This window comes from Elephas maximus, chromosome 9 (genome assembly GCF_024166365.1).
Source record: "Elephas maximus indicus isolate mEleMax1 chromosome 9, mEleMax1 primary haplotype, whole genome shotgun sequence".
Classification (NCBI taxonomy): Eukaryota; Metazoa; Chordata; class Mammalia; order Proboscidea; family Elephantidae; genus Elephas; species Elephas maximus.
The window spans coordinates 96,218,750-96,241,167 of NC_064827.1; the positions used below are offsets into that span (position 1 = coordinate 96,218,750).

General features: G+C 40.2%; 1 protein-coding gene across 8 annotated transcripts in view; it reads left to right on the top strand.

Annotated features, from left to right (window-relative positions):
* Positions 1-22,418, top strand: part of LOC126083414 (transducin-like enhancer protein 4) — a 164,564-nt gene that overhangs the window by 78,844 nt on the left and 63,302 nt on the right. For 4 of the 8 annotated variants that reach the window (XM_049897172.1, XM_049897176.1, XM_049897174.1 and 1 more), the window contains 2 exons: positions 8,059-8,263; positions 9,720-9,736. In XM_049897172.1, coding sequence (XP_049753129.1) covers positions 8,059-8,263; positions 9,720-9,736 — 222 coding nt within the window. The remainder of the gene's footprint in view (positions 1-8,058; positions 8,264-9,719; positions 9,737-22,418) is intronic. The other 4 variants (XM_049897173.1, XM_049897177.1, XM_049897175.1 and 1 more) reach the window with 1 other exon arrangement.

Consider the following 22,418-nt stretch of genomic DNA (forward strand, 5'->3'; position numbering starts at 1 on the left):
TTTGTGTGTGTGTGTGTGTGTGTGCTTTAAGTGAAAGTTTACAAATCAAGTCGGACTGTCATACAAAAATTTATAAACACTTTGCTATATACTCCTAATTGCTCTCCACCTAATGAGACAGCACACTCCTTCCCTCCAGTCTCTCTTTTCGTGTCCGTTCGGCTAGCTTCTGACCCTCTCTACCCTCTAATCTCCCCTTCAGACAGGAGATGCCAACATAGTCTCGTGTGTCTACTTGATCCAAGAAGCTCATTCTTCACCAGTATCATTGTCTATCCCATAGTCCAGTCCAGTCCAGTCCCTGTCTGAAGAGTAAGCTTTAGGAATGGTTCCTGTCTTGGGAAGACCTTCTGTTAAGAAAGTCTGGGGACCATGACCTCCCAGGTCCTTCTAGTCTCAGTCAGACCATTAAGTCTGGTAAGGTGCGTCTTTTTTGAGGATTCTTCTGCTGTTGATGGCAGAGATGGAGGGCTGGTGAACAGGAAAGCCTCTGCTTTCCCCCAATTTGCTACGCCCAGAATTCCTAGGGACGTGGTCGCCTGCAGCTCTGCAGTCACCCAAGCTTGATCACCGACTAGTAGTCTCTTGTGGTCAGGCAATTGGGGATGCTGTTAAAAAGCATTCCTCCTTTTGCTGACAGAAAGACAGCATTTCAAAAGACATTTTGTGCAAACCTGATTCCCTAGTAGTGTTTCTGCCCTTTGTTCCAAACATGAAACTGCAAGGCAGTAATTCTTTGTTACAGAAAATTCAGTAGAAAGCTATTAATACAGTTGAGGCTGAGCCTGTCCACCACCTCATTGCTGTGTATTTTCAGAAGTAATTACTGGCTATTTTTCAGAACTAAATTATCTTAATGGAGTACTTATATGCCTGAGGTTAAAGTTCAGTCCATTTTAATGTTTAATCTCTTGAATGGCCCATCAAGGGAACAGAAAATAGAAATAGAGTTTTTATTTTGTATTGTGGTTTGGGATAAGAGAGTTTTTTTTTTTTTTAGATGAAATTAGGTACCTAAAGATAGTAATAGTCTAGGCAGTTTAGTGAGAAGACTTTTTCCAAGATACATATTTTTCTGAGTAGGTGTTTCTCAGTTATGGTTATGTAAGAGTGGGTTTATTTTAATGTTTAATTGATAATGTAGTCCTCGCCCTCCTCTTTGGTTCTTTGGCTCGATTGTGTTTGTTTGCTTTTTGTTTTCTTCTCCTGAAGTCCGCATGTTTTAACCTGCTGGTTTGTAATTACCTCAGGTGGTGATTTATCTTAAATTGTTTTAGTAACAAATCGGTGTTGAATATATACTCTTAATACACGTTTCCCTTCCCTCAGTCTTTAAAAAGCAAGAGGTTTTATGTTTCTTAGTGTGGGTTTTAATGTGAATATAGGATACAGTAGTAAACCTTTGCACGTTAATTGCTCTTTAATTAACACAGACCAGACCAGGCAGAGATCAGAAGATGGCATTATCACTCTTGGGCAGCGTCAGGAGCTTTCGCTGTAGAGTAGGGCAGCTCACTAGATTAGCCTACCGCCAGCTCCTTCTGTAATTAATACCCAGAGAAACTGACTTCTGTTCCAGGAAGCCTGCTTTGAGTTTGCTTCTGTTGATAAAAAGCCTTGATAGAAATTTGATATTGGATTGATTTTAAAGCCCTTTTTTTTTTTTTAAGTGAGGAAAGAGTGAAGTTCAGTTTATCCATTGGTGACTTATTGCTTTTATTTAAAGAAGATGGCCTCTAATGGTATATTTTATTGACTAATCAGGGGTCATTGTCGTTATGTGCCATTGAGTCATTTTCGACTCATAGTGACCCCATGTGGCAGAGTAGAGCTGCCCCACAGAATTTTCCAGGCTGTAATTTATTTAATCTTTAATAGAGTAAGATCGCCAGGTCTTTTTCCCCCAGAGCAGCTAGGTAGGTTTGAACTGCTGGGTGGGTTCGAACCGCCAGTCTTTTGGTTAGCAGCTGAGCGCTTAACCAGTAAGCCACCAGGGCTTCTCATCAACCTTCCACTTTAGTTATAGGACAGTTCCATATTCCTCTAAGGCGAAACTTAAAAACACACTTAAAAATGACCAGTAAATACAAAAAGTGGACTGTTTTACTGATTTGAACATTTTTGAACCTATTACAGTATAGTATACATCTGTCTTACATTTTTATCATATGTGTTTTGGTGACTTATTTAATCCTGTTTTCATCTTATAGTTTTACATTTTGAAAACACTTGATAAAAATTATTTTTTTCTACAGGATGCTTTACTGAGAGTGGGCCGTTTGTTTGATATTCTTTTTGTGTAATGGATGACTTGTAAAATATCATAAAGTAGCATTTATGATAGCCTAAGTAGCCTATATGGACAGTAGTGGTTCAGTAGTAGAATTCTTAACTTCCATGCAGGAGACTCGGGTTCGGTTCCTGGCCATTGCATCTCAAGTGTAGCCATCCCTCATTTGTCAGGGGAGGCTTGCTTGTTGGTTTGATGCTGGACAGGTTTAAGTGGAGCTGACTAAAACAGACTAGGAAGAAAGGCCTGACAGTCTACTTCCAAAAAATCAGCCAATGAAAATCATGTTGATTTCTTGTTGGTGTTCTTAGTTTTGATAAATTCTGTCGTTATGTAAGATGTTAACATTAGGGGAAGCTGGTTATAGGGAGTATGGGAACTCTACTGTCTTTGCTGTTTGCTACTTTGTAAATTTAAATTTCAAAATAGTTTTAAAAAGAAAGGGAAAAAAAGCTCTTCACATTTACTAGAAATTTAATTTATTCAAAGCTTTACGTATATGACCATTTCACTAAATTGTTTGAGTTAATTAGTTTAGGATAAGTTTAATGGTGGTTGTTTAAGCCTATTCATAATTCATAATATTGAAATTGAAAACATTAAAAGGCCAGTAATAAAAACAAATGTTAGACTTTTCATATGGAGGTACCAAATCCTAAATTCAACCACTAGAATATTAACCCTCCTCACTTTAGATTAACTAGATAACCGTTGCCATCGAGTCGATTCTGACTCATAGCGACCCTATAGGACAGAGTAGAACTGTCCGATATGGTTTCCAAGGAGTGCCTGGTGCATTCGAACTGCTGACCGTAGCTGTTAACCACTATGCCACCAGGTTTCCCACTTTGGAATTACTGCTGCTTATTTTAATGTGGGGCAGTTCTCCTCTGTCTTATAGGTTCGCTATGAGTCGGAATCGACTTGACGGCACTGGGTTTTGGGTTATTTTAATGTGTCCAAAGGAAGGATTATAGTAGAAGCAGCTCGCTTTTTCATTTCTTTTGTTTTCATTTAAATTCAGACATCATTTTGGAAGAAAATAGAGCCACATTTTATTCCTTTATAATATCGGTGCTAGCATTACTTGATAATCTGTTTGAATACCTACTAAGTGCAAGAAATGTCTAGGCACCGTGGGAAATTTAGAAGAAATAGATCTAGTTAAAGGGTTATGGGACATTCATATGAAAAAAATCTTTTACTTCCTTGGGTTGGTAAGTGTGATGTAAATGGTATTGGCCTCAAGTGCAGTCAGAGTTTAGAGGCAGTGGCAGAGATTACTTTGAGTCCCCGTGATTAGGGATGCCTTTTACAGAGGAGGTTGGCAGGGGCGTGGTCTAGAAGAATGGGTAAAATTTAAATATGTGGAGACAGATGAGAGTGGACTCTGTGTATGTGTGGGAGGGGGAATGAGTATTAGTAAAATTGAGCTTCAGGGGTTTAGATACCTCACCGAATAGTATTATGGGCAGAAGGTCCCTGGATGGTGTTAGCACAGTAGTACCTATAGAATTACACTGGTGCTAGTTTATGGAAAGACTTGAATGCTAAGAAATTGAAACTTTTATTTTTAGATAAAAGGCATCGTTGTTAGGGGAATAACTGTCAGTTAAAGAGGTTTTTAAAGAAGTGTTTTACTATCCATAGCACCAAACCCAGTGCCTTTGAGTCGATTCCGACTCATAGCGACCCTGTAGGACAGAGTAGAACTGCCCTGTAGAGTTTCCAGGGAGCGCCTGGTGGATTCGAACTGCTGACCCTTTGGTTAGCAGCCGTAGCGCTTAACCACTATGCCACCAGGGTTTCCATAGCACTAGTTTCCACTATGGGTGGTGAACTGAGAGTCAACAGAACTCAGTGGTTATGGATATGTATACAGAAGCACAGAAGAAAGACAAATTGATGGTGACTGATATCTTGAGCCAGTGGAGTTGCTTATGAGTTTTGTGTTAAACATGTTCATTTTCAGGTAATGTCGGACTGCCAAGTGGAATTGTCTGGCAAGAAGTGAAACCCAAGGTTATTGGCTTAGGAGACAGATGTGGGAGTCATATATGTAAAGGCGGGTGATGCCAGAGAAGAGCAGATGGTTTAGGACTCTTCCTACGTAGTGAGCAAAAATAAAAAATAAAAAAACCAAAGCCATTGTCGTTGAGTCGATTCCGACCCATAGCGACCCTATAGGACAGAGGAGAACTGCCCCATACGATTTCAAAGGCTGCAAATCTTGATGGAAGCAAACGGCTACATCCTTCTCCCACGGAGCAGCTGGTAGCTCCAAACTGCTGACATTCCAGTTTGCAGCCGAACGCTTTAACTGCTGTGTCACCAGGGCTCCTTATTTAGTGAGCAGGTGAGGGAAAAGCCAAGAGGAAATACAAACGGAACACTCAGAGGTAAAGCAAGGCCCTGGGTGATCATGGCCATGTTACGGAAGCAGATGGAGGGGAGTCTCACTCAGCAAGGAGGATATGCCAGCTGTGGCTTCAGATGTCCAGAGAAAAAGAAAACTCTGAGATCTTGAAAATCATTGCTGTCTGAGTGGTCATCACTTTTGTGGGAATGGTGGTTGGGCCTGGAAACCAGATTATGGTGGATTAAGGGGTGGGTGGGGGGCGGGTGTCGTTGAGAAGTTGAAGCAGGAGGTTTAGGTTTTACAGAGGTTTGGCTGTGTGAAGATAGGAATATGTGTATATATATATATATATATATGTAGGGCAGTAGCTGAAGAGGGCAAAAGAAAATTGCTTTAATTAAATTGAAGAATCATTTATCAAGTGTCCATTATGTGCAGGGCACCGTGTGAGGAGCAGTGGAGGACACAAAAAGTGACTAAAATGCGTTTTTTGTTTTTTTTTATTCATCCTGAAAAAAAAAAAAAACACTACCTCAGGTTCTTTTGGTGTTAGGCAGTTCATCTTAAACAACATGTTAAAAAACAAAACAAACCCTTTGCCGTCAAGTTGATTCTGACTCCTGGTGACCCAATGGCAATGTGGTGTAACAATCACGGGGACAGAACCAGTGGCTGAGAGGACAACCGAAGATGCTGGGAGGAGAGTTGGAGAGCTGAAGGAGCTGTGAAATGGAGAAGCAAAGAAACGCCATGTACCATGTACTGTCAGGGGGTCAGCCTTAGAAAGGAAAGGGCCCATCTTTCTCTAGGATAGGAGTAAAGGAAGGAAAGGGTAAGGTAGTTTTTGAGCAGTTTTCAGGTAGAATAGAACAAAGTGAGGATCCCAGGAAGTCTTCACTGTAAATGTCACGTGCGACAAACAGACTGGGACCATATTTCCTGCCTCTTGAAAAATCCCTGATTGAATGGAAAAATGAGAGTATAGTGCTTATTTTTTGTCCTGTGAGAGAAGAAGAATACAAGCGAACACCTGAATCATGGAAGTATTGAGATATTGTTTGTGGCTCAGTTTTTTTTTTTTTTTTTTTTAATTTATCAGATGCCATACGAATGTTTCAGTGCCTGCAGCTTGCTAGGGTTTGGGTCAGATGCAGTGTCTCACAGAGCTTAGAGTCTAGGAAAGGAAATAAAAGAAAGACACACATATGCAGGCTCTTAAATGCTTGCCAGTTGAACTCTGATCTGAGATAAAAAGAGGCTACGTGCCTAACTGGCATGCATGAAGTATTAGGGGAATTTCGAGGAGAAAGAGAATTGGAACAGTTTTATGGCTTTTTCAGCTCAACAAGATTTTGAAATAAATGCGCCATATATTTACCTAAAACTTATTGCTGTTGAGTCGGTCCCAACTCCTAGTGACCCTATAGGATGGAGTAGAACTGCCCCACAGGGTTTCCAGGGAGTGGCTGGTGGATTCAAACTGCCAACCTTTTGGTTAGCAGCAGAGCCGTTAACCATTGAGCCTCCAGGGCTCCTACCTAAAGTCCCGTTCTTTTGTTTGTTTGTTTGTTTTCTTTATAGATGTTACTTTCTACACAGTTAGAAAATATAATTGTGTGTTCATACTTTTTGATTGTAACTAAATAACATTGCATACGGAATTATGAGCACGGTGTTGGGGGCTCAAATGAAGAAATACATTATTTTGAACTACCCAGTTAAGTGAAGCTTTGGCGGGACTTGGAGAGGGGGGGCTGGTATTTGGAATATCTGAATCACTGCCCCCGATTTTCCATTTTATGTGTGTAAACTTGCCTTAAAAGTGTTAGTACTTCATTTTATTGATTGTATTTTCAGTGCATATAGCCGTAAAATAGGTGCAGGTCAGTAGGAGAAAAGAGCTAATTAATGCTCTACTTTGACTTTTGTGGAGCCCTGGTGGCTTAGTGGTTAAGTGCTATGGCTGCAAACCAAAAGGTCGGCAGTTCAAATCCACCAGCTGCTGCTTGGAAACCCTATGGGGCAGTTTTACTCTGTCCCATAGGGCCTCTCTACAGCAGCGAGAGTTGACTTTTGTAGTCAGACTCAAGAAGAAGGAGGAGAGAAAGAAAATAAAAGCAATTTGGAGAGAAGGACAAAAAATATTTTTTGAATTTTTTTTTTTTTTTTTTAAAGAAAAACATTTCAAGACCTTTCTTATAAGAATAATTTCAATTCCTTTTGAGCAAGTGGGTGAAATCTGTTTGGAAAGAAATTTATAGAAGGATCTCTTTGCCTATTGTAAGTTAGGCTTGAAAAGTGATTGATTGAAAGGCATGACCTGAAATGTTGTCACTATAGAAGTTAGTCTGAGAATTACTCAACACTTGTTCTCAGAGGATATTGTTAAACAGAGTTTTGAGTTGAAGGGATTTGTGTTGAGGGATATATTTAACTTAACGTCCTCCCTTCACCTCCTCCTTCTCCTCCTCCTTCCCCCCTTCCCACTCAGAAGCAGCAACAAGGCCTGCCCAAAGCAGTTCTATAGCAGAGCTTGATGCAGCCCTGGCTGAGGTCAAGCACTCCCATTCCAGCCTCTCGAGGGCTTTCTCTCTGTGTTGCCAATGTGCTGGTAAAAATGACTTTAAACTCTTGTCAGCACAGTTACTGGTGCATGCTTCACAGTCCCACTCAAATAAACCTGTCACAACACAGAGTCGGCCGCTAGAGAAGAGTACAAGGGCAGGCCTCTAGCTTTTCATTCGAGCATCACTAAACGTGCACAGAGTGCCCAATTATTTCAGCATTATTGAGCAAGTCTACAGGAGAACCCAAGCCTTGCTACATTAGATTTTCTTTAGTAATTTGCTCAAGTACCGCTGAGGACACTTAAAGGGCTTAAAACGGTGGCTGCAACCAGTTTCCTTTTCTGGGCTGTTAATTCAGGTTTTCTCTTTCAAATTAACTCCCGCTGCATGCTGTGCGGCGGCTTCTGGGAGAACTGTTTAACACTGATTTTCTCAATTTTCAGCTTTTTTTTTTTTTTTGTTCAACATAACTGCTTTAACAGTTACGTATATGTTTTGATTAGAAATATATGATTGCAAGGCCTTATTTTTTTATTTGAGGACAGACTACGGATGCTTTGTGAACTAAATCTGTTTGACTGTCAGCTATGAAAAGTTATTTAGGTAATCTCACTATTTAAAAATAAGTTACTCCCTCTCCATACGCAAAACCCCCAAATCTAAGCAAGAAGGTGAACGTTTATTTATCGACTATGCAACTCTCTCCCTCCCCTTTTAAAAATATGTTTGTTAGGGATAAGTCCTTCTTTCGTGAGTGCTGGAGGTTTGCGCCTCCTTTCCCTGTGTGTGGGAGGGGATGGATATGGGGGACAAATTCAATATCTGTGTCTCATTTTTCACAGCAGCAGCAACTCCAGGCCCAGCATTTGTCACATGGCCATGGTCTGCCGGTGCCTCTGACCCCACATCCTTCGGGGCTCCAGCCCCCTGCCATTCCTCCCATCGGTAGCAGCGCCGGCCTTCTGGCCCTCTCCAGTGCCCTCGGAGGCCAGTCCCACCTTCCAATTAAAGATGAGAAGAAACACCATGACAACGATCACCAAAGAGGTGAGAGATTCTCTTGGGCATGTCAACCTGATATTACCTACCTGCTGCTGAGGGTAGGTTCTGGATACCGTGATTTATTCTGTCTCTGAATTTAATTTTGCCAGTGACTAAACAAAGGATTTCTGCTGGAAGGTAAATTAATTATTGGAAGCAGTCATTTGCCAAATGATACCCTAGGGGTTGGCAAGAATTAATGCGCTCCCCAAAGGCATGGGGGCCTGTTTCCTGATTATTGCCTTTTGTCCCTTGCTGCCTCCTATGTTCTCAGTCGGTAATGAAAACCCAGGATGCTCTGTGTTTGACATAGTGAGTTACATTAATAGCTAATGCTGACTTAGTCTATTTTGGGGAAGGACTTATTGATAAAGACTTACTTGATGTTTAATAGAATCAATTATTATTTATAAATCAGATCGGCCTCTATAGTGCATTAAAAATCTCACAAGAAAACAGTTTCACTTGTCTTGGTAATTAAGCAGAAACCCTGGTGGCGTAGTGGTTAGGTGCTACAGCTGCTAACCCAAGGGTCGGCAGTTCAAATCTGCCATGCGCTCCTTGGAAACTCTATGGGGCAGTTCTACTCTGTCCTGTAGGGTGGCTATGAGTCGGAGTCGACTCGACGGCACTTGGTTTTTTTTTTTTTTTTTTGGTAATTAAGAAGGTGTACCCCAAAATAATGGAATCTCTTGGTTTTAACTATTTTCTCTCACCCCATCTGTTAAGAAACATGAAATTAACTCATTTCTCCCAATAAGAATAACATGACTGTTTATGCAAATAATTGACTTAAAGGCCAGTTATGCTCCTTCTAGATTGGTTTCCTCCCTCTTCTAAAGTAGATGTTAGTGTAGAGACATTTTGGTGTGATTAAGTGTTTATATGGTGCTTATTAGTCATTTTTATTAGCTAATGGCAGAACAGCAAATGAAAGTTTCTCCCAGTGTTTCATTGTGGGAATTTACTTAGCATCAGGGTGGTTCGTTGGTTTGAAGGGTGCGGTTCAGAGTTAAAAGCTCTTATCTACTCCTGTCTCACAGTGTCATTCCCATGAATTATAATCTTGGGTAAATGATTTTTATCATATGAGCATAAATCTCCCATCCTTGATGTTAGAAACACTGTAATATTTGTCATCCAGTTATCTTAATGCTATAGTACAGAGCTGAGGTATGATTATAAACACTTTTGTAAGTGGAAAAGTTGATAAGGAGTATAAATAATATGAATATATCCATCTTTAGGCCTTCTGAAATTGCGTCAGAGGTACGTTGGCGCTCAGTGAATTCTGATGGAGTAGTACTAATAATTAACTTTACAGCCAAGTTAATATCTGTGCAATTTATTATTTAGCAGAGATCAAGTCTGATAAACGTATGATTTTGTGTAAACTAACTGGTACTTTTCTTTTTTTCTCTTTCCCACCACATTGCTTGTGTTGCCGCCATTTTGCCTGTAGACAGAGACTCCATCAAGGTAGGACTCTGCTTCACAGATGAAGGGATGGCTTAAAACGGCTCTAAGTGGTTTGAATAAATCTTAATAGTGGATTCTTTGAGATTTAGAGAATGATCTTCTGGGCTTTCGCAAATAATGATTAACTGCATTTTGGGATTACTCTGAGGTGTGTGTGGTTGAGATTTTTGAAAATATGGTCCCATTTCTGTCTGAGAATCAGAGATTACATCATAAGATCTGCCTTGTATTGCTTGTTTTAGTATATCTTGCCATATGGAAAAGAGTAGCTGCTTTTCTTTGGTTAGGCTTTGGCTGTAAGATAAATAGGAAGTAAATAAATTGGTTTATACAGAAATACATATTAGTCTCATATTTTGGGAAACAATTCCATCCTGTGAAACTCTTATCAAAACATTTGTGTCTAAGAGCACTTTTCTGTATCAAAAAGATTTGTTTTTTGTTTTAAATAACACCTTGGTTTCTAGTGTAGTGATTCATTCTCTTTAGGTTTTTGAGTCCATCTTACCTGCCTTCTGTATCTCTTTATAGACAAGTTGCCAGGAAGGAAGAAAAGTATTTAGGACCTAGTGACTTGGCTATGGAAACCCTATGGCATAGTGGTTGAGAGCTGCAGTTGCTAACCAAAAGGTTAGCAGTTCAGTTCCACCAGGCGCTCCTTGGAAACCTTATGGGGCAGTTCTACTCTGTCTGATAGGGTCGCCCTGAGTTGGAGTCCACGCAGTGGCAACGGGTTGGATTGGTTTGGTTTGGTTTAACTTGGCTATGCTTGTCTTAACAGAATGTGATGTGGCTAAGGATTACCTCACTTTATTAAGTCAGCAAACAAAAAAAACAGGTTACCAGGACAAGAAAGGAAAATAGTAAAATATGAAAATTGCCTTAATCACTTTTGAGCCAGGCACAGTGTAAAATATCAGAACCATGTGCTATCGTATTAAGTATAGGTTAGAAGGAAAGGACAGTTCTCAAGCGCTGGCCAAAAGTACAGATGCTGTGAATTCTTTTTCTTGTATTTTACAACAGTTGAATGTTTTGGAGAGTGGGTAGTTATATCTCCTGCAGTTTTTAATGAAGCCGTGTGTATGAAAACTACAGTCTTCTCCTGGAACCACCTATGCTGTTACTTTCAGTGCCCCTCTATGTTCTTTCTTAAACTATAAAAGGATATTAGGGTTTTCTTCCCCAAAGCTCGTAAATAATGGCAAACAAAAATTCAGTGTATGTATCGTACCCTCCCAGAATCTTTGTAGTTTGAAAGGGCATCTGCCTAACCATATAAATGTCAACATTTACAATTGGAACTGTACACATTGAATTGTTTAATTACGCATTTACAGTTGTGTATTTTTGTCGTATCATACGCATACCGATACTGAGATTAAAAAACATTCTTACTCAGAGTGTGGTAAATGTTCCACACATGTGTACTTAGGAAGTAGTAAGTAAATGAAATGACCAGGATTAGCTGATTGCAGCCCTTGGAAAGCCTGTCTAGTTATTCTGAGGCAGTAATATAAACCTTCCCTGCTTTCTTATGATAAATGCGTACCTTGAGGCAGGTTAGTGAACTAAACAAAAGCCTCCTCTCCTGCCCCACTCCCAGAAGTCTGTGAAAATATTTACACTCCAGTGCACCCTTTTGTCTCAATTACATTTTATATTTCCTCATGCAAGAGTACGGTATATTTTGAAATCATCTATAATCATTCTGAGTGAGTCTGGGAGTGTCTGTGTAGTTGGAAGCTAGGGGGAAAAGCGAAAGGAAAGGGGTGTATGATTTTTGCCTTGATTTGTTGTGGACTGGTAGTTATACTTCGCTGTTTTCTTTGGGTACAGTTCTCACATTGGAAGTTGTGTTGTGTCTGATTTGGGGCTGTCCTACAGCTTTGCAAGGTGAGGTAGTTGGCTGATTTTCTTTAACGTTTTCAGTGATGCTCAGAGAAGCAGTTAGTTACTTGTTTCATCGATTGCTCTCGTCCTGCCCTGAGTGGCTCCTGGTTAAGAGGGGCTTTTTATGATCGTCTGCTGTGGACTCGAGATGGTTTTTATCGGCCAGAGCGTGCCAGTTGCCTGCAGCTGGAGTCGAGCTTGTATGAAATAATTTATTCATGCAGGATAATGCTCCTTAACATTTAACAGGTAATGAACGTGACATAAATTTCCTTCTTGCTTTTAATTTTTCCCTTTCCTCTTCTAATGTGCAAACAGGCAGCTCTGGTACTCTAAATAATAAGTAATTTTTGGCCATCTGTCAAAAGGAAATTTCAATACAAATTTAAATTAATGGTGCCTGAAATTTTTTATAGCTCTTCTAAAAGCTTCTAATGGGCAGAAAATCCCAAATCTGCTGGTAGTAATTAGTGTTGCGTGTAATGAGGGTGGTGGCCAGCATTCTGCAGCCCCAGTGTAACATGGTGATACGGTAGCAAAATTTTGATTTATACGAGGTTGTGGATAGGTGCAATTGTGAGAGACACTTCAAGATGTTTTCTTGATCTTACAGATTATTAAATGGCAGATTTTAGGATCGCTCATAAAATATAAGTTTGCACTTACTGTAAAGCCTCAGGCAATTAAGGAGCTTTATTTTTAAGTATCAAGTAAAATGAAAGAAATTCACTTGTTAAATATTCGGGCTCTTTCCCTCACTTTCCTTTCTCGGAAGTTCTGTGGCCACTAAGCCACGTGCTATTAGAGTCAAGTTAGCCTACTGGCTTTACTGATTGTACTTTCTATAGCTCTAGTACCCAAGTTCACTCCTGAACTTAGTATTTGTAGACCAGTGTCTGAAGTTTTTCAACAAAGGTGGAGAATGTAAATATGGACCTAAAGGAGAGAGCCCTGTAGGACCCCAAGAATCAATTTACTTGGTGATGAGAAACTAGAATGGTGCAGTGTTGTAGGGCTGTTGAAGTAAGGAGCCATGGCACCTGCAACCTTCCTTCCTTGTCACTTGACTATCCAGTGACGCCATGTGACTGTCAGGTTTGGGGGCTGACAAAAGCAAGAAACAGGCCACGATTCACCTTCACCTTTATTGGTAGGGCTGAAAGCCCAAGTTTAGCTCTCCAAAGACCTGATTCCTACTTTTATTTTCTGAGTGGGTGCTCTCTGACCGTCTTCCGGAGCATTAAGAACTGTTTCTCTCACCTTGTGAAAAGACATCACCAAGGAAAGAAACATCTTCTCAGGTGAGGGACCTGCCCACTGCCCATCCCTCCCACTGAGGGCTGATGGGTAAAAGTTGGTATTCTCCAAAAAGGTGAGCAGAGAGGACATGCCACATGTTGCCTCGAGCTTCCCTGCTGGTGCAGGTACCAATTCTGAAGAGTGGTTAGCTGCCTGGAGGCGTTAGGTTCCTCACATCTCTCTCTGGTTTTTTCAGCTGAATGACTGAAATGAGGGTAGTGATTCAGAGCTGTGAATGCCAAATTCCCTAAAATCTCATCTAGTGATCTGAGATTGAGAAATTAGTTTTATTCCTCCCAAATGTCTACACAGTTCTAATACCACCTAGTAAAAAAAAAAATAGGCACCAAAATCAAAACCAGTTTAAATACGCAGTCATGTGTCGCTTAACGTCCATGATACGTTCTGTGAAACAGGACGTTAAGTGATTTGGACTTTGTGCAAACTCCGTATTATAGGCAGTTTCTGGGTTACGAACGTCTGACTTACAGACAACTTGTACTTAAGAATGGACTGCCATAAAGCATATTATTTTAAAAATTTGATAAGCATGTACTACTTTGTGATGCTTATGAAAACATTTGCAGCATGGAAAGTGTTTCCTATGCATAGAAAAGCAAAATATATGCTATATACTAAGACAGACATTTGAGTAACTGATGCTAAATAAGAATCGTATGTACCATTTCTGACTTACGTACAAGTATGATTTAAAGACAGACTTAGGAACGGATGTTGCCCGAAGGGATGTTATGTGGTGCGTAACTGTAGTGAAATTCACAATCATCAAATATTTAATAAGTTGTGTGACCTCTCCCAAGTTGGTATCATTGCACACACATTTATTGCTTCAAAGGGTCTTTTTAAAAATATATTGACATGGCCCTCCTGTTTTTTATCCTGAGGTTCACCCAGTAACCTCCTCAAGTCAGGCATGTGAGGGATTTGCCATTTATACCTGTGAAATATAGCATGAGTACAAGTGTTTTTTTCTGTAAGTGATGTTTTTATTTTCATTGTTTCATTGGAAATGTCTTCCCCAAAATGCCGTATGCATGCATCATCAAAGAGAATGATCCCTTTTAGTTACTTATGCCTTGACAAATTGATCTCCAGAAACATTACGTCAGTTTAAAATGCCAAATGCAATGTTTGCCTGTGTTTCCACCCAACCATCAATATTGATCTTTATAATTTTTGCTCGTACGATATGACGAGTGTGGATAAAAACCCATTGCCGTCGAGTTGATTCCGACTCATAGCAAAGCTATAGGACAGAGTAGAGCTGCCCCATAGAGTTTCCAAGGAGCATCTGGTAGATTCAAACGGCCAACCTTTTGGTTAGCACTTAACCACTGCGCCACCAGACTTGCCAATGAGTGTGGATGGTGCACTTAATTTTTTTTATTTACATATTATTTTTCAAGCTAAATGCTTTTCGATGTGTGTGTATATTGTGTTTTTATGCTTCATTTTGTTTCTTTATGTGATTCATTTCTTAGTTGTGTTTAAGACAGTGCCTGTTCATTCTGTGCCATATGTATTTTGGTGTTTATTCCATGCAGAAAGAAGACTGAAACATCGTACGTTGCTTTTTGCTTCTCCCATTTATTCTCTGTTGGCAGTATAGGTTTGTCAATGGTGATTTAGACTAAGGTGGTTTTTATGTTCAAATCGAAGTGTATGATTCAGGCCAGAAAAGCACGTTTGCCTCATTAGTTGGGTATCACAGGTAAAAGCGGGTTTTTAGCCTGAATTAACAGAATGATTGCCCCTGGTTGTGGCTTCACTTTGCACGTTAGGACTTAATGGTCAGGGTTCTATTCTAGGATCTTCTGTGACTTATATGACTTTTTTTCCCCTGCCTGTCTGAAAACCAAAAACCCAAATCTGTTGCCATCGAGTCAGTTGCGACTCACAGCGACCCTACAGGACAGAATAAAACTGCCCCATAGTGTTTCCATAGAGTGGCTGGTGGAGTCAGACTGCCAACCTTTTGGTTAGCAGCTGAGCTGTTAAACCACTGTGCCACCAGGGTTCCTGTCTTAAATGAGTATCAGTCTGAAGGGAGTATGTCTTACTATTTTTGATCTTTTGGAGTGTCCTGTGTGGAGGAAAAAAAAAAAAAAACCACACCCGCTGCCATCAAGTCAATTTCAACTCATGAGGATCTTGTAGGACCCAGTAGAACTGCCCCATAGGGTTTCCAAGGCTGTCAGTCTTTCTGGAAACAAACTGCCATATCTTTCCCTCCTGAGGGAGTGGCTGGTGGGTTTGAACCACCAACCTTTTGGTTAGCAGCTAAGCTCCTAACCGGTGCACCACCAGGGCTCCTTGGGTGAAAAGTGGCAGAGAAGAAACCAGTTGAGGAAAGGGCTACCTAGTAGGAGAGGTGATAAACAGATGGCCCAGGCAATTTTGTTTTTACCTGCTGCTCCCCACACACAGATACTCTCACATTCCTTTAAATAGTACTGTTTGTAATTTTACCCTTTGGGAGAAAGGTTGATGGGATAAATTTGCGTTACTGTAGACTTCAGAAGGACACATTGTTTGGAAAAAAAAGACATTAGGTAATAGAAGGCTCGATAAAAAGAGAAGAATAGATGAAGTCAATAAAACACTGAAAAGAGGGTCTAAGGAAACACACACAAACAGTTGTGGGCTGGAGTTACCTTTTATTGTTCCCTCTGTCATCACTACTCTGAAGAAAGAAGCCATTTCATTTGAAGAGCTGCGTCTTGGACACCTCCAGTTTATCCATTCTTCACTGGAGAAAAATAAGGTGGATCTATAGTCTCCACTCTATCCCACTCATCTTCTCTGAGCCAACCCCTCACTGCATGTGTAGGTGTGGCTCATAGTTTAGATTTCACCTGTGAAGAAGGTAGGTGTTGGTATGATTTACCCTTATTTCATACATCAAGAAAGACTTAGAGGTGTTAAGGCCCTGCCCCAACATCACTTTGCCAGTGTCATCCTCTAAATAAAGGTCTTTGGAGTGACCCAGTTTCATTGTTTGTTAAGAAAAATTTTAGTATGTGTACTGCCAAACTGAGTACATATTACGGAAAAAAATTTTTTATTGTGCTTTACATGAAGGCTTACAGAGTAAATTAGTTTCTCGTTAAACAATATACGTTGTTTTGTGACATTGGTTGCCAGCCCCACAACATGTCAGCATTCTCCTCGTCCTGACCTTGGATTCTCCATTTCCATTTGTCCGGCTTGCCTGTCTCCTCCTACCTTCTCATCCTTGCCCTGGGGGTTGTATGCCCATTTAGCCTGATAGACATGGTTGAGCTCCCAGTATTATTGTGTGTTTTATGGGCCTGTCTAATCTTTCACTGAAAGGGAAACCTCAGGAGTGACTTCAGTCCTGAATTAAAAGGATGTCCAGGGGCGAAACTTTCTAGCTTTTTCCAGTCTCTGTCAGACCAGTAAGCCTGGTCTTTTTGTGTGTGTGTGTTTGAATTTTGTTCTACATTTTTCTCCAGCTCTGTCTGGGACCCTCTATTGCGATCCCTGTCAGAGCAGTTGGTGGTGATAGCCAGGCACCTTCTGGTTGTGCTGGACTCAGTCTGGTGGAGGTTGTGGTCCTTGTGGTCCGTTAGTCCTTTGGACTGATTCTTCCCTCATGTCTTTGATTTTCTTCATTCTCCATTGCTCCAGATGGGATGGGACCAGTGAAGTATCTTAGATGGCCGCTCACAAGCTTTTAAGACCCCAGACACTACTCACCAAAGTAGGATGTAGAACATTTTATGAAAAATTTTAAACACTCTGAAAAGCAGGAAGAATATAGGGCAAAGAACCCCCATACACCCATCATCGAGATACAAGAGCTATCGGTATTTAGCCACATTTTTATAAATCTATTCCTTTTGCTGAAGTATTTTAATCAAAGTCCCAGACTGCCTGCAATTTATTCTTACATACTTCAATATGTAAAATGAATATATTTCTCTAAGTAATGGACATATTTTAGATAATCATAGTGTCTTTAATCCGCATAATAAAAATAATGCTTTGATATCTTCTAATTAACTCACCTACAATCGAACTACTTTGATTATTTCAAATAATTGGTTTACTTGAAATGGAATCCATTCTGTTTTGTTGTCCTGTTTCTCATGTCTCTAGAAGAGTTTCCCCTGCCCCCCCTTTTTTTCTTTAACTTTCCTGTGCCACTGACTTGTGGAAGAACCAGGGTCAGACTTTTTGTAGAATGGCTTGTATTCTAGATGTCTCTGTGATTCCCTTGTGGTGTCAGGATACTTGTAGGTGCTGCTGTGGGCTTCATGCTGAATCTTACCAGGAAGTGCTTTTTTTTTTTTCCTGAAGGAAGAATGGGATAAAAGAATGAAGCAGAGGTTTGCATGTACGTGTTTGGTGACGCACAATGAAGTGAAGCTCACCAATAATCAAGGGAGTAAGATATCTAGAAATGAACGCTGATCATCCATAAAGAGAAACAGTTATATTTGTACCCTTTAACCTTTAAACACAGACTATGATGTATTTGAAATCTGCATTCACTGTCCAAATATAACTGTTGCTTTAAAATATATTCTTAAACAGCATTTTTAAAATACATTAACTACTTCTGTTTCTTTCCTGTAGCTGGTGGTATGCCTGATTTTCCTACACCCAACAGTGTAAAGTTCTCTTCCACTAAATTTTTAGCTCCTTGACCACAAGAATCTTAAAATTCTTTGTGGAATTTATAGGTGGAAAATCAAGAATTAGTTTAAGAAGGGAATTGTGGGAGAATTAGACAAGTCCTTTTTCTATGCTAGGTAGGTAAATGTGTGTCAATGGGCAAGTCAGTTATCCTCCCTGATCTTAAGGCTGTAACTCTAGGCATTTTTAAAAGCATTTGGAAGATAGATGTTATTCAACCCCTTCCTAGAAATGAATGTTACAATAAAAATCTTACACCATAGGATATGTTTCAGCAATAAAGTTGTCGATCTCATTAGCCAACTAAGCACAGTGGTAATTGTATTTCGTTTTGAGGGTTGAGTGGAAGGGGAACAGTATATTTAAAGTACGCGCTTCCAGCATTTGATGTTTAACTTTACAAGTCTCCAAAATAAAATGGTAATTTGAAATTAAATGTTTCAGCAGCACTTGAATTTTTTTTTTTTTTTTTTGTAGAGGGTATTTGTTTCTACCAGGTATTCTAATTCTTTAGGATTACCTTGTCAAGGAACACTTAGGAACTTTTGTTGTCTGGGTGTCTGATGCAGTGATTTGTTAAGTATTGATACCTGCCTATAGGGATGGAAGTGGTGTGAAATGTAACAGGTGCCCTGATTCCAGAAAATGTGGTTGTAATTGTTTGTTTGTTGAGCAGATGAATACATACCTCGAGGGCATAGCTGGTCCTCAGGTGGTGAGCTTGAATGGATTAATAATGTGATTGGAAGGACATGCTAGTTGCGTCACCCGCCTCCACTGATCACTGAAGCAGAACAAATAGTAATTAACAGGGGAGGCTGGTTGTGGGTTCTGCCTCCCCAGCTGATTTTGGCAAGGGTGGTTTAATTCTTTCCTCCGTAAACCAGGCCTCTTAGTTATCAGACATTTTCATTCTGATGTTTAATGTCACTAATTTGCTTAATTATTATGCATTTAATCTCTGGCAAAAATAATACACCCTGAAGTTTTTAATGAATGTATTTTTAAAAATTATAAAAGGGCCCAAGATTTATTGAAGTGTTATAACTGGCACTTGAATTTCAAAAACATTTGTTCCTCAAAATGTAGATAATCTTCCAAAAGAATTCTTCCAAAGAATTGTTCACCCTCTTTTTTGTATTCTTATCTTAACAGTTATCTATGACCCACTCTGGAAAAATCATCACACCACCCATGGGAAAGCTTAATACACTCATTTCTTGATTTCTTGAGTCATTTTTAAACACTTACCCCTATTCAACTTAACATATTTTGCTTTGTGGTGGTTTGAAGTAACTCAGATGTCATCTGGGTTTGAAGACACTTCTCTACCTGGAGGTCACCACTTACAAGGGTTGTAATTTCCGACTTAGAGAGTCATGTCTAGTTATTACCATGGCAGTGACGGGGTTGAACAAAATTAGGGCCTCTCCATGAAAGTGAGATAGAAAGTTTGCTGAGGGCTGAGTAGTACTTTCTGAAAGAGTTTTTGATTTTTTACCATAAGTATGCTATTAAACGAAAATAATAAAATCATATCTCAAGATGAAAAGATGTTGCTTAGATTTGGCACATCAAAACTTTAAATCTTATAGTTGAAAATTTAGTTGTTTTACTATGGATCTAAATATTGAACAAAACCAATCCAAAAACCAAACCCACTGCCAGAGAGTTGATTGAGACTCATACTGATTCTATAGGATAGAGTAGAGCGGCCCCATAGGGTTAAAAAAAAAAAAAAATCAAACCTGTTGCTGTCTATTCCATTACGACTCATAGTGACCCTATAGGACAGAGTAGAACTGCCCCATAGGGTTTCCAGTGGGCACCTGGTGGATGCGAACTGGCAACCTTTTGGTTAGCAGCCATAGCGCTTAACTGCTACACCACCAGGGTTTCCATAGGGTTTACGAGACTGTAATGTTTATGGCGAAGCTGTAATCTTTGTGGAAGCAGACTGCCTCATCTTTCTCCTGCAGAGTGCCTGGTAGGTTCAAATCACTGACCTTTTTTGGTCAGCAGCCGAGTGTTTTAACCACTTTGCCAACTAGGGCTCCTACATATTGAACAAGCTAAGTTAAAATTGCTTTAACTTTATCAGATTATTCATTATTCAGAGCCAACCCAATTAACTTTGTGTATAATAAACTATCCCCCCTTAGAAAAGGTTTTAGGTTACTGTACTAGTATCTGGGTCTGGGTACTAGTATTGGAACTTAAGAAACTCCTGTTTAACTCGTGATAGTTGTAATTAATGATAAAGCACCCCCACCCCCTTTCAGATTGAGTGCTTCTAGCTTTGCTTCCTTAGAAACAGGAAGACAACATACACATACATGTAGTCCACTCCCGGGCCGCCTGCCCTTCTCCCCCAACACTGATCAATATTCCATCCCCTGGTCAGCCCCAAATGTTCATGAGAAACTCCCCTTTCCTTTCCCTCACCGCCCTCCCCTTTTTACTGAATTGCAGGCACTGAGGTGGAAGTTAAAATGTCTTACATATTCTTGTTGTAAGTGAACTCTGTAAGAAACGGTGATAGAGTGAACATGAGGGATTCTTTTTCATGGAAATGGGCTCATTATTTAATTGTATCATATCCTGAAGGATTCTTGAATCTTTTTTTCTTTGTTTTTAAATTGGCACCTTTCAGGCTGCTTGAGTGTTCCCATTTGAGGGGGCCGGAGGAGAGGGCCTGGGGAGGGAAGGTAAACAAGTTAGTGGATACCACCCAGTGAGAGATACCCATAAGTAATGTAATCACAGCTCATTTTTATTTATTCCTCCTTACGGTCATTTTAATTATTCCGGACATTTTTGAGTATTCTATTCATTTATCTTAAAAAAAAAAAAAAAAAAAAACTTGTTTTCTTCAGCGACATTTGGCCTTTCGAACAACAAAATAAAATTGGAAATGCTAATGTTTTGAGCCAACTAAAGGAGGGAAATAAAAATGTCACCATGGTAACAAAGCTGCTTTCTAGATGGTTTCCTAAGATATGCCTGAACTAGAAGCAGATGTCTGATTTGAGAATCTTGCCTCCTTCAATGTAAACAAATAACTTCTGGGCAGGTGTTGGAAATAATATGGAAATCCTATTAAGGGGCCTGGGTTCCTGTCAGTCAGGAAGCCCGTGCCACAAAAGGGCTGGTTGTCACATAAAGGAGCAGAGTAAATTCTCATTAGGCTTGAGCTTTTCCCAGGAAATGATTGTCCTGGTGTGTTCTTTCTCCTTTGAATCTGAATGTAAGCTGTTGGTTCTATTGATCTATTCACTGCCTTTATTTTTCTCCTCTTCATTCCAGATCCTCCCTCACCCTCCAGCCTGTGGCTCCCCCTCACCCACCCCTTTCCCTTTAGATTAACACTTGATCTGTGCTGCTTGCTGTTCTGAGAGTCTTGACATTTGTGATTTTAACCTCCCAACCTGGATGGGGTGGGGTGGGGGAGGCGAGAAGAAGTTAGTCTTCACCCCTGGGCTGATTTTACAAAGAACCAGGTTGATTTGACAAAGTGCTGAGGGCTGCGTTTGGAACTGGCAGAAGAAACCTCAGCAGCTGTCATGAAGACCGTTCTGTGTACCTTTACTTGAAGTTATGTTTTTATGAATTAAGCAGAAACTAAAAGCATAAAGAAGACAGCTTTTATGAACTTAAAAAAAAAAAGTGCATAGTTTTCTGGTAAACCTCTAAGGCTGTACTGTCTAATAAGGTCACCACTAGCTATATGCAGGTACTTACATGTAGTTAAAATGAAATACAATTAAGAATTCTGTTTCTTAGTGGCAGTAGCCATGATTCAGGTGCTCAGAGTAGCCACATATGGCTTTAGTAACTACCATAGTGACGCAAATATAGGACATTTCCCAAATCACAGAAAGTTCTATTGATAACAGTGACTTTGGCCTGATAAGGATGGCTAGTTCCGCTCTTCCATCTAGTTAAAACTGACTCCTTATATTCAAAAGGGGAGCCCTGGTGGCTCAGTGGTTAAGAGCTGTGGCTGCTAACCAAAAGGTCCGAATCTACTAGAAGCTCCTTGGAAGACCTGTGGGGAAGTTCTCCTCTGTTCTGTAGGGTCACTATGAGTTAGAATCAACGCCATGGCAATGGTTAATGGAAATATTCAAAAGCAGCATTCTCCTTGGAGCATAGAGAAAAGGAACATGTATGTATTTTGGTCTTGTAACTTCTCTGCTGCTTAGGGATGGTTGATATAGTTGACTGCACTAATATAAAACCAAAAGAAAAAATAAACACATTGCCATCGAGTCAAGTGGATCCTGACTTGTAGACACCCTATAGGACGGAGTAGAACTGCCCTTTAGGGTTTCCAAGGCTGTAAATATTTATGGAAGCAGATTGCCACATCTTTGTCCTGAGGAGCAGCTGGTGGGTTCGGGCCTTTGACCTTTTGGTTGACAACCGAGTGCTTTAACCACAGCACCACTAGGGGTCTTCTCCACTAGTATAAAACCTGTTGCCTTGGAGTCAGTTCCGACTCATAGCGATCCTATAGGACAGAGTAGAACTGTCTCATAGGGCTTCCAAGGAGCACCTGTTGGATTCGAACTGCCGACCTTTTGGTTAGCAGCCGTAGCTTGTTTCCCTCAACTAATATAACTAAAAACTAACCCAGTGCCGCCGTGGAGTCGATTCTGACTGGTAGCGACGTAGTGATCCTTAAATGGTAGGTTTTTTTCTCCCCCCCCGCCCCTCCTCTCATGGAGCTGGTTGAGCAGTTAAACATGGGTTTTCCCAAAATGGACCCCAAGGAGATGTATTTTAATGTTCCTGGATAGAAAGG